At 39.9% G+C, this 18,892-nt stretch overlaps 1 protein-coding gene across 7 annotated transcripts in view; it reads right to left on the bottom strand.

Moving 5' to 3' along the window:
* LOC128700052 (RNA-binding protein 25) overlaps positions 1-18,892 on the bottom strand; it is a 109,911-nt gene that overhangs the window by 1,398 nt on the left and 89,621 nt on the right. For all 7 annotated transcript variants that reach the window (XM_070098790.1, XM_070098791.1, XM_070098793.1 and 4 more), the window contains 3 exons: positions 16,534-16,596; positions 16,260-16,393; positions 5,757-5,903 (listed from right to left, as the gene is read on the bottom strand). In XM_070098790.1, the coding sequence (XP_069954891.1) occupies positions 5,757-5,903; positions 16,260-16,393; positions 16,534-16,596 (344 nt within the window). The remainder of the gene's footprint in view (positions 1-5,756; positions 5,904-16,259; positions 16,394-16,533; positions 16,597-18,892) is intronic.

The raw sequence follows: 18,892 nt of genomic DNA, 5'->3' as shown, positions 1-18,892 counted from the left end.
ACTAAGGGAGATAAATGAGGAGGAGGCAGTATTATCATAAAGACTTACGCAAACCACAGCAATATGAACAGGCATCAGAGCCTATTCATATCAAGCACAGCAATGCATCACACCCGAGTCCCTGCTTTCCCTATAACTTCTTCAGCCTTAGATAGGGTCGAGGAAAGTGTGGGGATATGTTATTAAGAACAAACTCCCATAACCAGAGTTATTCAGCTTGTCCTGCCAGCTCCTTGTTGAGCTGGATTAGTTTGTATGTGAATTTGTGACATGGAATAGATCCTAAATTCTTTTCTTATTTCTTGTTGCCTGCAGATGCCCTTTCCAGAGCTGTAAGCTTAATTTAGCTGCCAGCTCCTTGTTGAGCTGTACTGGTTTGTTCATGAATTTGTGACATGGAATAGAACCTAAATTATTTTTTTTCTTGTTGCATGTAATGCCCTTTCCAGAGCTGTAAGCTTAATTTGGCTGTCACCTCTGTCAGAGTCTGGTGCATGTCAAAGAGGGTAGGGGGTCCTACTTTCTTGGCCCCCTGGGCCCTAATAGCTACCAGCTCCACTTCCCTTTTGTCTGTTTGTACAATGTCCCCAACAATGCTTGCTGCTCTGTTTTCCTTCAGAATAGAGATTATCCACCACCCATGAGAGAAGGATTACTCTCCAGTGGTTTGCATGAGAAGACCTAAACAATGCTTGTTTTCTTTCTATTACTGCTTCCCATGTTAGTTTGGATACTAATTATGAATGCCTCTCACTCTCTCTTACTGAGCCTTAATAAGGATGGTGTAATATAGTGAATGACTGATTTGCTCCTGTGACTGTTCTCCAGGATCTTCTTGGTTCAAGATGGTGGGCATCCTTATCATATAAACTGTTGCTATTACAACATTCCCGACAACGGTTGGATATTAAGTTTGATCTTGCCAAGCTTCACCTCTAATCCCTGGAGAGACTCCTACTGTGGTTTTTTTTTTTTTTTTTTTTTTCAACAAGTCGGCCATCTCCCACCGAGGCAGGGTGACCCAAAAAAGAAAGAAAATCCCCAAAAAGAAAATACTTTCATCATCATTCAACACTTTCACCACACTCGCACATTATCACTGTTTTTGCAGAGGTGCTCAGAATACAACAGTCTAGAAGCATACACATATAAAGATACACAACATATCCCTCCAAACTGCCAATATCCCAAACCCCTCCTTTAAAGTGCAGGCATTGTACTTCCCATTTCCAGGACTCAAGTCCGACTATATGAAAATAACCGGTTTCCCTAAATCCCTTCACTAAATATTACCCTGCTCACACTCCAACAGATCGTCAGGTCCCACGTACCATTCGTCTCCATTCACTCCTATCTAACACGCTCACGCACGCTTGCTGGAAGTCCAAGCCCCGTACCCACAAAACCTCCTTTACCCCCTCTCTCCAACCCTTTCGAGGACGACCCCTACCCCGCCTTCCTTCCCCTATAGATTTATATGCTTTCCATGTCATTCTACTTTGATCCATTCTCTCTAAATGACCAAACCACCTCAACAACCCCTCCTCTGCCCTCTGACTAATACTTTTATTAACTCCACACCTTCTCCTAATTTCCACACTCCGAATTTTCTGCATAATATTTACACCACACATTGCCCTTAAACAGGACATCTCCACTGCCTCCAACCGTCTCCTCGCTGCTGCATTTACCACCCAAGCTTCACACCCATATAAGAGTGTTGGTACTACTATACTTTCATACATACCCTTCTTTGCCTCCATAGATAACGTTTTTTGACTCCACATATACCTCAACGCACCACTCACCTTTTTTCCCTCATCAATTCTATGATTAACCTCATCCTTCATAAATCCATCCGCCGACACGTCAACTCCCAAGTATCTGAAAACATTCACTTCTTCCATACTCCTCCTCCCCAATTTGATATCCAATTTTTCTTTATCCAAATCATTTGACACCCTCATCACCTTACTCTTTTCTATGTTCACTTTCAACTTTCTACCTTTACACACATTCCCAAACTCATCCACTAACCTTTGCAATTTTTTTTTAGAATCTCCCATAAGCACAGTATCATCAGCAAAAAGTAACTGTGTCAATTCCCATTTTGAATTTGATTCCCCATAATTTAATCCCACCCCTCTCCCAAACACCCTAGCATTTACTTCCTTTACAACCCCATCTATAAATATATTAAACAACCATGGTGACATTACACATCCCTGTCTAAGACCTACTTTTACCGGGAAGTAGTCTCCCTCTCTTCTACACACCCTAACCTGAGCCTCACTATCCTCATAAAAACTCTTTACAGCATTTAATAACTTACCACCTATTCCATATACTTGCAACATCTGCCACATTGCTCCTCTATCCACTCTATCATATGCCTTTTCTAAATCCATAAATGCAATAAAAACTTCCCTATCTTTATCTAAATACTGTTCACATATATGCTTCAATGTAAACACCTGATCTACACATCCCCTACCCACTCTAAAACCTCCTTGCTCATCCGCAATCCTACATTCCGTCTTACCTCTAATTCTTTCAATTATAACCCTACCGTACACTTTTCCTGGTATACTCAGTAAGCTTATTCCTCTATAATTTTTACAGTCTCTTTTGTCCCCTTTCCCTTTATATAAAGGGACTATACATGCTCTCTGCCAATCCCTAGGTACCTTCCCCTCTTTCATACATTTATTAAACAAAAGTACCAACCACTCCAACACTATATCCCCCCCTGCTTTTAACATTTCTGTCATGATCCCATCAGTTCCAGCTGCTTTACCCCCTTTCATTTTACGTAATGCCTCACGTACCTCCCCCACACTTACATTCTGCTCTTCTTCACTCCTAAAAGATGGTATACCTCCCTGACCAGTGCATGAAATTACTGCCTCTGTTTCTTCCTTAACATTTAAAAGTTCCTCAAAATATTCTTGCCATCTACCCAATACCTCCATCTCCCCATCTACTAACTCCCCTACTCTGTTTTTAACTGACAAATCCATATTTTCCCTAGGCTTTCTTAACTTGTTTAACTCACTCCAAAATTTTTTCTTATTTTCATTAAAATTTCTTGACAGTGCCTCTCCCACTCTATCATCTGCTCTCCTTTTGCACTCTCTCACCACTCTCTTTACCTTTCTTTTACTCTCCATATACTCTGCTCTTCTTATAACACTTCTGCTTTGTAAAAACCTCTCATAAGCTACCTTTTTCTCTTTTATCACACCCTTTACTTCATCATTCCACCAATCACTCCTCTTTCCTCCTGCCCCCACCCTCCTATAACCACAAACTTCTGCCCCACATTCTAATACTGCATTTTTAAAACTATTCCAACCCTCTTCAACCCCCCCACTACTCATCTTTGCACTAGCCCACCTTTCTGCCAATAGTCGCTTATATCTCACCCGAACTTCCTCCTCCCTTAGTTTATACACTTTCACCTCCCTCTTACTTGCTGTTGCCACCTTCCTCTTTTCCCATCTACCTCTTACTCTAACTGTAGCTACAACTAAATAATGATCCGATATATCAGTTGCCCCTCTATAAACATGTACATCCTGGAGCCTACCCATCAACCTTTTATCCACCAATACATAATCTAATAAACTACTTTCATTACGTGCTACATCATACCTTGTATATTTATTTATCCTCTTTTTCATAAAATATGTATTACTTATTACCAAATTTCTTTCTACACATAGCTCAATTAAAGGCTCCCCATTTACATTTACCCCTGGCACCCCAAATTTACCTACTACTCCTTCCATAACATTTTTACCCACTTTAGCATTGAAATCCCCAACCACCATTACTCTCACACTTGATTCAAAACTCCCCACGCATTCACTCAACATTTCCCAAAATCTCTCTCTCTCCTCTACACTTCTCTCTTCTCCAGGTGCATACACGCTTATTCGACATGAGACCGAGTCCACCACACGATTAGCTCTATGCCTGTCACTAGTACAGTGGTTCTTAACAAGGGAAGTTTGGCCCCCCAAGGGGGTAAGGGAGGGGAGTAATTTCCAGGGAAGTTGTGAACCCAGAGCAAAAATAAGGTATATATTGTAGGAAAGAGGGAAATTTTTTCCCAGTAAAAGTAGGCCTTAGACAAGGATGTGTGATGTCACCGTGGTTGTTTAATATATTTATAGATGGGGTTGTAAGAGAAGTAAATGCGAGGGTCTTGGCAAGAGGCGTGGAGTTAAAAGATAAAGAATCACACACAAAGTGGGAGTTGTCACAGCTGCTCTTTGCTGATGACACTGTGCTCTTGGGAGATTCTGAAGAGAAGTTGCAGAGACTGGTGGATGAATTTGGTAGGGTGTGCAAAAGAAGAAAATTAAAGGTGAATACAGGAAAGAGTAAGGTTATGAGGATAACAAAAAGATTAGGTGATGAAAGATTGAATATCAGATTGGAGGGAGAGAGTATGGAGGAGGTGAACGTATTCAGATATTTGGGAGTGGACGTGTCAGCGGATGGGTCTATGAAAGATGAGGTGAATCATAGAATTGATGAGGGAAAAAGAGTGAGTGGTGCACTTAGGAGTCTGTGGAGACAAAGAACTTTGTCCTTGGAGGCAAAGAGGGGAATGTATGAGAGTATAGTTTTACCAACGCTCTTATATGGGTGTGAAGCGTGGGTGATGAATGTTGCAGCGAGGAGAAGGCTGGAGGCAGTGGAGATGTCATGTCTGAGGGCAATGTGTGGTGTGAATATAATGCAGAGAATTCGTAGTTTGGAAGTTAGGAGGAGGTGCGGGATTACCAAAACTGTTGTCCAGAGGGCTGAGGAAGGGTTGTTGAGGTGGTTCGGACATGTAGAGAGAATGGAGCGAAACAGAATGACTTCAAGAGTGTATCAGTCTGTAGTGGAAGGAAGGCGGGGTAGGGGTCGGCCTAGGAAGGGTTGGAGGGAGGGGGTAAAGGAGGTTTTGTGTGCGAGGGGCTTGGACTTCCAGCAGGCATGCGTGAGCGTGTTTGATAGGAGTGAATGGAGACAAATGGTTTTTAATACTTGACGTGCTGTTGGAGTGTGAGCAAAGTAACATTTATGAAGGGATTCAGGGAAACCGGCAGGCCGGACTTGAGTCCTGGAGATGGGAAGTACAGTGCCTGCACTCTGAAGGAGGGGTGTTAATGTTGCAGTTTAAAAACTGTAGTGTAAAGCACCCTTCTGGCAAGACAGTGATGGAGTGAATGATGGTGAAAGTTTTTCTTTTTCGGGCCACCCTGCCTTGGTGGGAATCGGCCGGTGTGATAATAAAAAAAAAAAAAAAATAATATTGTGCATCTGCAATTTGCTCCATAAACAAAGTCTCTTGAATAATTAAAAATAATAAAGTTAAGAATGAAAACTAGTTCCTCAATTTTTCTATTTAAATAAAGAGGACTTTCAGACGTTTTACATTTAGAATTTTATATGAAGGAGGGAGGGCTTGGTGATGAGGACCAAAGGCCCTTCTCTAGCATGAAGGCAGTCTCCCTTCCACTGAAGGAATAAAATCATATAAAGAACACGAAGGGCAGAGTTGGATAGATGAAATGGAAAATTTTGCAAAATGACTGACAAACATACACCAAGTGATATAACCATTCATAATAGTTAGCAACAATAGTCTTCCATACAAAAAGCCTTGCATTTATTAGTTACATTTACATGTGTTGATCTGAAAAAGTGTACAGCAATTAGTCTGATTCCATTATTTGACTTTTTATATATAAACTCACCATTTGAACATCATTTAGTAGAGACTGAGGTTCAGAGCCCACGAGAACCTTAGAACAAATGAAATCTACTAGTGTGGGTTCCGGTTCTCCTATATATTCTATGATCTTCTTGTTAATCCATGGCCGAATTCTCTTCTCCATTAACACCTGCAATGTTGATCAAGCATTATTTACCCTATAATCATGACACTGTTTAATTTACATTAATTAACAATATTCCTAAAATGTGCTACTCATTAATTATCGCAGCCTTTCAGACGAGTGTCTTTGAATCGAGGATTTTCATTCTAACAACCAATTACCATGTGTCATAATCCTACATTATGGGTTATTTATTATTATTTATTAACACATCGGCCATTTCCCACCAAGGCAGGGTGGCCCAAAAAAGAAAAACTTTCACCATCATTCAGAGGCACACTTACAGTACAGTTATAAAACTGCAACATTAACACCCCTTCCTTAAGAGTGCAGACACTGTACTTCCTATCTCCAGTACTCAAGTCCGGCCTGCCAGTTTCCCTGAGTCCCTTCATAAATGTTACCCTGCTCACACTCCAACAGCATGTCAAATCCTAAAAACCATTTGTCTCCATTCGCTCCTAACACACTTATGCATGCTTGCTGGAAGTCCAAGCCCCTAGCACACAAAACCTCCTTTACCCCCTCCCTCCAACCTTTCCTAGGCCGGCCTCTACCCCATCTTCCCTCCACTACAGATTTACACACTCTCAAAGTCATTCTATTTTGTTCCATCCTCTCTACATGTCCAAACCACCTCAACACCCCCTCCTCAGCCCTCTGGATAATAGTTTTGGTAATCCTGCACCTCCTAATCTCCAAACTACGAATTCTCTGTATTATATTCACACTACACATTGCCCTCAGACATGACATCTCCACTGCCTTAAGCCTTCTCCTTGTTGCAACATTCACCACCCATGCTTCACACCCATATAAGAGAGTTGGTATAACTATAATTTCATACATTCCCCTCTTTGCTTCTATGGACAAAGCTCTTTGTTTCCACAGACTCCTCAGTGCACTGCTCACCTTTTTCCCCTCATCAATTCTATAATTCCCCTCATCTTTCATAGACCCATCTGCTGAAATGTCCACTCCTAAATATCTGAATACATTCACCTCCTCCATACTCTCTCCCTCCAACCTGATATCTAATCTTTCGTTATCTAATTTTTTATCCTCATCACCTTACTCTTCCCTATATTCACTTTCAATTTTCTTCTTTCACATACCTTACCAAACTCATCCACCAACCTCTGCAACTTCTCTTCAGAAACTCCCAAAAGCACAGTGTCATCAGCAAAGAGCAACTGTGACAACTCCCACTCTGTGTTAGATTCTTTATCTTTTAACCCCACACCTCTTGCCAACACCCAAGCACTCACTTTTCTTACAACGCCATCTATAAATATATTGAATAACCATGGTGACAAACATCCTTGTCTAAGGCCTACTTTTACTGGGAAATAATCTCCCTCTCTCCTATACACTAACCTGAGCCTCACTATCCTCGTAAAAACTTTTCACTTTCAATAACCTACCTCCTATTCCATACATTTGAAGCATCTGCCACCTTGCCCCTTTATCCACCCTGTCATATGCCTTTTCCAAATCAATAAATGCCACCAAAACATCTTCACCCTTATCTAAATATTGTTCACCTATATGTTTCATTGTTAACACTTGGTCTACATACCCTCTACCCATCCTAAAGCCTCTTTGTTCATCTGCTATCCTACTCTCCATCTTACTCTTAATTCTTTCAATAATAACTCTACCATACACTATACCAGGTATACTCAACAGACTTCTTCCCCAGTAATTTTTGCATTCTCTTATGTCTCCTTTGCCTTTATACAAAGGAACTACACAAGCTCTCTGCCAATCCCTAGGTACCTTACCCTCTTCTCTACATTAAATATGGGTTAATATGCAAATTTTCTACCATGTGATGCTTCATTTCTACTAGTATAATTTCTTGTGCAATATAAATTAACCCTATCTGACCAGTAAGGTTTACAGAATGTAGATTCCTATAATAAAGAATTAAGTGATGAAGACCCAATTGGGATTACTACAGCTGCCATGAGAATAATGAAACCGCCAGAAAATGAAAGCCAGATTGATTTGTCGAATCACGGCCTGCACAATGCCAATTCAGTTACCATACAATTTGCATTCTAACTCTAGTGATTATGCTAGAATTAATTTTAAATACAGTATACAGTACTATATTTAATTTAGATTTTACTTTCATATATATGCATATAAACTTATAGTCCAAGACAATGCATGCATTTAAGTATTATAATTTATATTAAGTACACTCATAATGGTTATAATAGCATATTATATTATTATGTTTTTTTTTTAATGTCAGCCATCTCCCACCAAGACAGAGTGACCCAAAAAAGATATTATTATTATATAATGAGCTAGTAGACCAAGAGTATTCATTCTTAACCCTTAAACTGTCCAAATGTAGATCCATGTTCACTCACGTAGCGCTCCAAATATTTTGAAAAGAAAAAAATAAATAAAATGAAGAGCGCATTTTTCTACATTTTTTTTTTCTTCAACAAGTCGGCCGTCTCCCACCGAGGCAGGGTGACCCAAAAAGAAAGAAAATCCCCAAAAAGAAAATACTTTCATCATCATTCAACACTTTCACCTCACTCTCACAATCACTGTTTTTGCAGAGGTGCTCAGAACACAAGAGTTTAGAAGCATATACGTATAAAGATACACAACATATCCCTCCAAACTGCTAATATCCCGAACCCCTCCTTTAGAGTGCAGACATTGTACTTCCCATTTCCAGGATACAAGTCCGGCTATATAAAAATAACCGGTTTCCCTGAATCCCTTCACTAAATATTACCCTGCTCACACTCCAACAGATCGTCAGGTCCCAAATACCATTCGTCTCCATTCACTCCTATCGAACACGCTCATGCACACCTGCTGGAAGTCCAAGCCCCTCGCCCACAAAACCTCCCTTACCCCTTCCTTCCAACCTTTTCGAGGACGACCCCTACCCCGCCTTCCTTCCCCTAAAGATTTATATGCTCTCCATGTCATTCTACTTTGATCCATTCTCTCTAAATGACCAAACCACCTCAACAAACCCTCTTCAGCCCTCTGACTAATACTTTTATTAACTCCACACCTTCTCCTAATTTCCACACTTCGAATTTTCTGCATAATACTTACACCACACACTGCCCTTAGACAGGACATCTCCATTGCCTCCAACCGCCTCCTTGCTGCAGCATTTACAACCCAAGCTTCACACCCATATAAGTGTGTTGGTACTACTATACTTTCATACATTCCCTTCTTTGCCTCCATAGATAACGTTTTTTGCCTCCACATATATCTCAATGCACCACTCACCTTTTTTCCTTCATCAATTCTATGATTAACCTCATCCTTCATAAATCCATCCGCTGACACGTCAACTCCCAAATATCTGAAAACATTCACTTCTTCCATACTCCTCCTCCCCAATTTGATATCCAATTTTTCTTTATCTAAATCATTTGATACTCTCATCACCTTACTCTTTTCTATGTTCACTTTCAACTTTCTACCTTTACACACACTCCCAAATTCATCCACCAACCTTTGCAATTTTTCTTTAGAATCTCCCATAAGCACAATATCATCAGCAAAAATTAACTATGTCACTTCCCATTTTGTATTTAATTCCCCATAATTTAATCCCACCCATCTCCCGAACACCCTAGCATTTACTTCTTTTACAACCCCATCTATAAATATATTAAACAATCATGGTGACATTACACATCCCTAAGACCTACTTTTACCAGGAAGTAGTCTCCCTCTCTTCTACACACCCTAACCTGAGCCTCACTGTCCTCATAAAAACTCTTTACGGCATTTAGTAACTTACCACCTATCCCATATACTTGCAACATCTGCCACATTGCTTCCCTATCCACTATCATATGCCTTTTCTAAATCCATAAATGCAATAAAAACTTCCCTACCTTTATCTAAATACTGCTCACATATATGCTTCAATGTAAACACTTGATCTACACATCCCCTACCCACTCTAAAACCTCCTTGCTCATCTGCAATTCAACACCCTGTCTTACCACTAAGTCCTTCAATAATAACCCTACCATACACTTTTCCTGGTATACTCAGTAAACTTATATAAAGGGACTATACACGCTCTCCGCCAATCCCTAGGTACCTTTGCCAGCATAGTTGCTGATCCCTGTGTTGTATAGCATATCAGTATCATTCATGTGCTTTAGATAGGAGATCCCTAGGCCTGTGACTGTTTGTGTGACGTCACGGGATGCGCATGTGTACATTCGTACGTCTGCCACCTTCTCAGTCGGCGTTAGACATAGGCTAGGACAGGCTGAGGCTGGGCTCCATCTCCCATCATCACAGTCTGACAATATATCGTTACCATCCAACAAGTGTGTCTACCTTCAACCCTCGATATCTCCATTTAAGAACCCCTACGATAAATGGTGACAGCGGTGTGGGCGTAAAATTGATAATTAGGCCGATGTACGGAGATTTCTTTCGACCAGCAAGACGGCCATTTCGTGTCGCCAGTAGGCTGACCTAGCCAAGCCTGCTACCTCAAGTCAGCTACTCTCTCAAGTTCCTACCAGCTACTACATTATTCACGGGTCAGTCTCTTTGTATTAGTGTTTATCTACTTATTTGCATCACTCCCGAGGGGTTGACCCGAGTTTGCAAAATAAGCCAGCTTCCAGTCTGTGGTGGGGGAGTCAGAACAACAGAGTCCAGTCTAGCCTAGTCTACTCCATCCAGTTCTTTTGCCTGCCAAGCCAGCTTCCACCCCTGCTGTGCTCATCGTGAGAAGTTATCAAGCTATTCTGTGTGAAGGGTTAAGATAAGCCAGCTAGCAACTAACCCAGGTGTCTTACTCCAGTACTCAAGCAAGCCACGTGAGTAGTCTTCATCGCTTGTAATTCAAGCTCCAAGCAATTCTGAGTGCTCTTTTTCATCCCTGTGGTGTTGTGGTATTTCGTGGGTGTATTTTAAGCCAGCCGGCTTAGAATATCTTCGCGCCAGTGTGGGTGTCCGCAGTGAGGCTTAACGCCATTCAACCCATAGGCCCACGACCACGTGTCTCACCACGCGGTCTCGGTCTTAGCCCTGCTAACCCCACTAACTCACCACGCGGCCTCAGATGCCTTAGCCCTGTTTACCCACAAACCCAACCACTCTGTGTTTTGGTACTCACCCAACCTCTACCAGTGTTTTGGCGCACTACTAAGGGTTGTAGCACCATATTTTAAGGACCACATAGGGGGTCAAGAGCTAGAGTGTGTCTTCGACAGTGGCACCAACCGTTGAAAGCCTCCTGTGTGAGTCTATCGTCGATTTAAGCGCAAATTCTTCGAGTGTGGAGAGAAGTCAGTGATCGTAGTCAGCAACCAGTCTCATCTACTCTCCACTACCATCAACCTCATTCTTCACCAAGTCGTTACAGCGATAACATTTTTCATAGAGACATTTGCGAGTGATGAGACATTTCTTTTGTGTTCCAGTGATTTTCTTAGTGACATTCAGTGACTCTTGATCAGACTCAGTGTTTGTTTGCAATAATCTTTTTTTCTCCTTAATTCAGTGTTAATTTTCGTGCATTATTTTATGTCTGTTGTGTTGTGTGTCTTTTTATACACTTGAAGTAAGTACGTAGTGTTTTTCCTTTGTTGTGTGTGCAACATATGTGCAGTATAGAACTTGTGTTTACACTTCAGAATCACCTAGTGTTCTCAGTATTCCAGTGAATTAATTCAGTAATTTATTTAGTTGTATTCTGCATCACAACTCAGTGTTGTCTCAGTTATATATATTTTTTTCATCCCAGCATTTGTGTATTCTTGTTTTGTTCCCTGTGTGTTGAACATTTTTTTTTTTTTTGTGTTCATATCCTTTCATTTAGCCAGTGTCTAATTTGTCTTATATCCACAGACAATAGTGCCATTATTTTGTGCAAGCAAGAAATTATCAAAGTTTTCACACATCAAGTTTCATTGCAAGAAAATTCTAGTATTGTGTTTATGTTGATGTGTTGTGTTGTGTTCTGCATCACTGTAAGTGTTCAAACTTTTTTGTTCTGTGTTTTAGCACCTATTATTTTTCATGTTTCATTGAACAAATTCAAATTCACTCTTAGTGCAATTTTTAAGTTCTTCTTTTAGAGTAAATTGTTCTTTTGCTTGTTAAGTGTTGTATAAGCTGCAGTTAAGAGTTAAAGTGTTCATTCCTTGATATATTTCTTTTCTTGTGTGTGTAATATTTGTTTTAATGATTGCACATTGACTCATTTTGCAATAATTCATGTGCAAATATTGTGTTGCCATTAAAGTTTTTCTTGCAGAGATTTTGTGCAGTGTTGTGCAGTACTTTTTGATTAGCAATTGTCATTTGCAATATTGCTACAGTTTATTTCAGTGCAGTTTCATATGCTCTGTTCTGTGCATAATATTTTATTCTTTGTGTGCCATTTTATTTTATTTCAGTGAATTGTGTCCCAGTTTGTTTTATTTTTGCACAAGCTTTATTGAGTCCATTTTATCATTTTATTGTGTATTTCCCTATTGCATTGAAAGTAAAGACAACTAACTGTGCCATTCATTCAATTTAAAGTAAAAGTTGAGCAAATTAGATTTGAGTAAAGTACAAGTTCTCTTGATTTTCAAAGTGTTGTTCATTCAGTTGCATATTTTTCTTGCGCGAGTTCTTTGCTTACTATGTGACCTGTCAATTTTTAATTACTTATGCAGAATTGTTAAGCATTTTTTTTTCCCCATTTAAGTTCACTGTGTTGTGTTTTCCTCAGCTACATTTTCTTTTGTTTCTCTAAACTCTTGTTTTACATTTTGCAAATATGTCTCAAGTTTTCTCAAGCGATGCCTCAGCACATGCTGCTAGTACAACCATTAATGCGTCAGCCCAAAATTCGAGTAACTCCTTATCAAACGATAGATACACTCAGACTTCTAGCCTGCGTAAGTTTAGTCGTGATCCGTATGATGCTATGCCATTGTTCAATGGTAACCCAGACAACCTTGAAGGTTGGTTTACCGCTGTTCGAGCCAGAGCTGATGCTTCAGTTGATGGTCTTCCATCTGAGAGTTGTTTAATCAGTATTGGAAAGGAGAGTCTAGCCCATTCTCCAGCAGCCTCACATGTATTCAACTTAATTCATATGAAGGACTTTCAAGATCTGACCAGGTGGCAAGATTATGAACAGTTAATTCGCAACTATCTCGAACCGGTGCGAGAAACCGATCCGTTCGTCGTTCTCAAAGAATCAGTTTGCACAGCTCCGAGACCAGAAGAGTCATTAGATGAGTTTGCTCTTCGTCTTAATAACCTAATGTCCTCATTCGTTAAAGCAGGTCAAAATTCCAAGTACCTTAAAGATAGTGATAAACCAGCCCTTGATGGGTTTGCCAAATTAGCCGCATTCGGAGTTATTAAACAACTAATGCCACCGACATCTATGTATGTGTACAATTCAAGTCCGCTAGATGCTACTATGGGACCGCTCGCAGCTCTTATCCATGTACGAAATTTGTGTCCCGAGGGAACCTTCCCTTATCTTAAGTCTACACCAACCACTTTGTCCACTCCTGTACCTCCTCTAGTTTGTGCTACTACCAAAACTCCCAACCTTAATCACTCGCATCCATCATCCAAAGCTAGTGTTAAGAGCCTTCATTCCCGTAGCACCCGTAGTATGTACAGTACCCACAGTCAAAGAACTTGCTACAATTGTGGTTACCGTGGTCATATTGCTATTAATTGTCAAGATAGTCACCCTAAGAAGCGTCGTACTGATGATGAGTACCAGTCAGATCTTCCCTACTGTACTTATCATAGAATTCATGGACATGACACATCTGAGTGCAATGCTCTCTACAACCTGCAGTACTCTAGATCTTTCTGTGGCCGTTCCAACCGCAGAGCCAGGAGAGGAAACAGACGTCGTGGTTCACAAACTAACCAGAACCAGGCTCATTCTTCCAATTCGGGGGAATCCGAGCGCCCAAGTCTACTCGTCCAGTCGTGACAGTAGTAGGTGATAACGAGTACACCATCCCAGTCCAAAATTCCTACGAAGCCTTAGCCAGCCTTGAGAATGACAACCCTGCTGCTGATGCTGCTTCACACGTCTCTGACGTAGAGGAATTTGGGGATGAAGTAGAAAATGCCTTCTCCGATGACAACCCACCTTTCTGTTTGCATATAACTCCTAACGAAACGTTTGGTCCTTTAGTACAAGCTTCTGTCCATAATGTGCCCGTTCATGTGTTCATGGACTCTGGTGCGCAAGTTAATATCATTAGGTCTAGCTTGTTTAAAGAGAAGCAGTTACGACGTGTCCTCCTCGTTGAACCATCTACTGTAACCTCCCTTAGTGGAGTAGCTGGTTCTCTTCTGCGAGTCCGAGGTCAGACTTCGCTCACCTTTACTATCCAAGGCAAAGACTTTACTGCTGCTTTTCTTGTTGTCGACCAGATTACTTTCCCTGGAGACCTTCTACTGGGATTTGCTTCTATGCGAGACTTACGCATTGTGCTTGACCCGTACCGATGGCATGCCCAAATTGACGACTTGATCGTTCCATTTTGGGGTTACCAGCTTGGATCAGAAATCTGCCATACTGCTGCAGAGTATGATGTACGGATTAAGTCCTTACAAGCCAATGCATTCTCCAGTAGCGTACCCAAGCGGTCAGGCACTGGTAACTCTGTCACTCCCATCTGTGTTCCACCTACACCTTCAGACATGCAAGATAGTGTTCCGTTGCCTCAAGTGTCCGAGGACACTCAGACTGCCTTGAGTGCACAGCCTATCCCTGCAATGACTGCTAGTTCGAGTAGTAGTTTCTCCACAGGGGATGCCTTGTTGGAAAACGATTACTTGAAACTAGTAATGCCATCTCTTGTTGATGTCACATGCCGTCTGCAGAAAGACGTCTCTGTTGCGGCTAGTGCTCTCACTAGAGTGTCTGTTGTTGTTCCTAATGTTCCAGATGGTGATAATGTCCTAGTTGACAGTGATTCCTGCAAGGTCAAGGGTTTATTTGTTGAACCTTCCTTACACGTTGTAAGAGACAGTAAGATCCATTTATTCCTTGCTAACACTTCAGGTCACGGTGTTCGTCTCCACTCCACTGTCTCCCCCTGCTTTTAACATTTCTGTCATGATCCCGTCAGTTCCAGCTGCTTTACCCCCTTTCATTCTACGTAATGCCTCACGCACCTCCCCCATACTCACGTCCTGCTCTTATTTAAATTTATTAATGCATAATTGTACACTATATTTGTTGTATGTAAAACTATAATTTATCTCTATAAATTTTTTTTTTTTTTTTTTTGGTGAATACTTTTGGGTTTCTGGAACGGATTAATTGTATTTCCATTATTTCTTACGGGAAATATTGCTTCGCTTTTCAAACCTTTCGAATTTAGAACTAGCTCCTGGAATGAATTAAGTTCGAAATTTGAGGTTCCGCTGTATGTACTACCTCCTCATCCTCCCTTTGAATTATACCTGCATAATATTCACACCACACTGCTCTCAAATATGATGATCTCTCACTGCCTCAGCCATTTCCTCAATGCAATATTTCAAGTCTATACCTCACATCCACTCTCCATGGGTAAGTGGAACAGAATTCTTCCCCCATATGCCATGCATGTCGTAAGACGCGACTGAAATGCTGAGAGCAAGGGGGTAGTAACCCCTTCTCTTGTATACATTAATGACCCATTCTCTTGTATACATTACTGAAGTTAAAAAGAGAAACTTTCATTTTTCTCTAAGTCAACCTGCCTAAAGTGGGATATGGCCGGTTTGATGAAAAAACCTCACATCCACATAAAAGTATTAGTACCACAATTCTATGGTATTCTATGACTAAATCCACTGACATTTATTTGCTGTTATTAATGACTCCTTACATAGTATACCAAATGTAAAATAATTTGTTAATTAATATCTACATTGATGACTATTCTACATTATATTACATTATGTACTGCATGATCAAACAAAAATAAAAATTATTATCTTCTGGTGTCAATGAATGAATTGATAAACATGCCAGTGTAAAGTACAAAACTGTTACCAATTTCAAGAACTGGTCTACTCTTGTGGCCTAACCTGAGGCTAATTTTTCCTGTTAAGTTTCTAATCAAACATTTGTTGCTACCTGCAGAACAAATCAGAAAATTTAAAATCATTCCAGCAATATTTCAATACACACACTTAAGATGTCAATGAGAAATGCATCGGTGGGATGAACAGTTATTAAAACAAGACAGGTATCCCGATTCTCAACGAGATTCATCAAAGAAGTATATGAGGTTAACACACAGGTACACACATTCTCAACAAGATATGCATCAATGGGGTATACATGGCTAACACAGAGGTACTCACATTGTCAACAAGAGATGCATCAATGGGGTATGCGAAGAGTTCCTCTTTACTTGTTGGGATCTTATCAATCATACTCTTGATATGCTTGCGTTTTTCCTCTCCACCCCCCTTCTCTTTGCTACCCTTATCCTTGCCTTAAATAAAAAATTAGATTATGTAAGGTGGAATAACAAACACATTATATAATATGTGAATTTTAATCTTTAAGGTCACTTACGTATTAAGTGATGAATATGTATAATGTACTCAAAACTTGTGATTAGTGTTTTATTACCTGGTTCTATTGAATTTCTTAGCAATTTCTGCAAGGGATCTTCTTTGGCACTCAAGGTTCGTTCTAGAAATTAAAACGCAATTCAGTTAATAACAGCACTCAAAGTTCGTTCCAGAAATTAAAACACAATTCAATAACAAAAAAAATCTAAAAATATCACTAAATACTAGGTTTCAATATTAAAGGGAAATTTTACTAATTGTCATCTAGGTAAATAAATAAAAGAACATCTAACACCAATGATAAAGGAAAGAAAAATATTACAAAATTGCCAAACTACATTACTCAAACTAAAAAAAAGTAAACAAGTTCAACAGGTACAGCACATCTCTTTCCTCTCACCTGTTTCTCTAGGTGAGAGGAGATACAGCAGGAGAGGAAGAGAGAAAAAAAAAAAAAGCAAAGGAGACGAGTGAAAGATGACTTGATGAGGCTCATCTGGAGAGAGAGAGAATACATCTTGGATGAACCCCTCTTGTTTACTAGTGCCTCTATGACTGGTCAGGAACACTTAACCACTCTGACTGGGCTATAATAATACATAATCAGCTCCTTCTCTGGTTCAATAACATTCAAGTATGAACTCATTTGTGCTAAATGTTTTTATGTTATCGCTGTGCTAGATTACCACAACTATGTTGGTACTCTAGAGCTATTTAAGCACGAACACATTTTCATTTGTAAATAAATGTTTTCCATTGCCTTTTCAAGACCTCTTTCCTTTTAAGTCAGCAACTGAAACACTCTTGCTTTTCCTGTTGATGGTGACAGGGAATTTTCCTCGTGTACACTTACCTATCCGAGTTTGCAGTGAGGCAAGCACTAACTCCTGGTTTTATAAATACTTCACTTTCCACAGAATGACATAAATCAGCCTTGTTTCATATCTGCTTGTGTTTTACCTGTGACTGGTTTTGCACTCTTCTACCCTCTCGCCTCAGCCTGAGGACCAGCTTTCCTCTTGACTATTTAGCCAATCAGTCTGTCTGTGATAGCAGCCCACAAGCGAAATTGTAGTAGGTAGTAATTGTAGTCCTAGGTAGTAGGCTGGTAGACAGCAACCACCCAGGGATGTACTACCGTCCTACCAAGTGAGTGTGAAACGAAAGCCTGTAATTGTTTACATGATGGTAGGATTGCTGGTGTCTTGTTTGTCTCATAAATATGCAAGATTACAGGTACGTCTTGCTACTTCTACTTACACTTAGGTCACACTACACATACATGTACAAGCATATACATACACACACCCCTCTGGGTTTTCTGCTATTTTCTTTCTAGTTCTTGTTCTTGTTTATTTCCTCTTATCTCCATGGGGAAGTGGAACGCAATTCTTCCTCCGTAAGCCATGCGTGTTGTAAGAGGTGACTAAAATGCCGGGAGAAAGGGGCTAGTAACCCCTTCTCCTGTATAAATTACTAAATTTAAAAAGAGAAACTTTTATTTTTCTTTTTGGACCACCCTGCCTCGGTGGGATATGGCCGGTTTGTTGAAAGAAAGAATTTCACAAGTCATTTCAAGAGCTTTGAAGGGACTTTACACAGCCATTTGTTCTGTGAGCTGTTTACAATAGTATTATTATTTTGTGAGTAAAGTAGAATAATTTGAAGCAATGGTTGTTGTGAGTAATCTGAGCAGAATGAAAATGGTCTTTTAGAATTTTTTTTTTTTTGTACTTCCTTCATTTACCAGTGATGATATATATGCTGGTGAATGGTAAAGCCCATAATTAATAATGAGCATTATAAAATGGGTGTAGTGTAAAATTGTAAATTAAAAATCAGTTACCAGCGCCAATATTTCACCTCTTAGCCTTAATTAACATATGGGTTACATGTTGTACATATACAGTACTTTGAAAAATGAGTATAATAGAAATTGTTGTGTTGTTTTTTATTTATACTTTCCTTCCTTTTTTTAACACAATGGTCATTTCCCACCAAGGTAGTGAGAGCCAAAAAAGGAAACGCATTCACCATCAATCATTCAAATCTGGTCTTGCTGTAAATGTATAAACACCTGCAGAACCTAAGTCCCCCTAACCAGGTACCCTGAATTCCTTTATAAATGTTACCCTGCTCACATTCTAACTGCTTGTCAAGCCATGAAATTACTTGTTTCTACTCACTCAAATCTAACATGCTCATATAATCCTATTGTGCTCAAGTTTTTTATCTTTTCAATTTTTCTTTTGAAAATTCACTTAAAATGTTCGTGCTCTGTATCTTCCAACAAATCAAAACCTAAGACAACCTTCTTAACCGAATGAGTCTGACTTGTGATGTTTCACTCCATGCTAAAATATTCGTAGCAGAAATTAAAAACAAAGAAAACATGGATTGGATAGCTAATGAGGCTG

Source organism: Cherax quadricarinatus, chromosome 64 (genome assembly GCF_038502225.1).
Source record: "Cherax quadricarinatus isolate ZL_2023a chromosome 64, ASM3850222v1, whole genome shotgun sequence".
Classification (NCBI taxonomy): Eukaryota; Metazoa; Arthropoda; class Malacostraca; order Decapoda; family Parastacidae; genus Cherax; species Cherax quadricarinatus.
The sequence above is the reverse complement of the archived record's forward strand: the minus strand, read 5'-3'. Positions and strand labels throughout refer to the sequence as shown.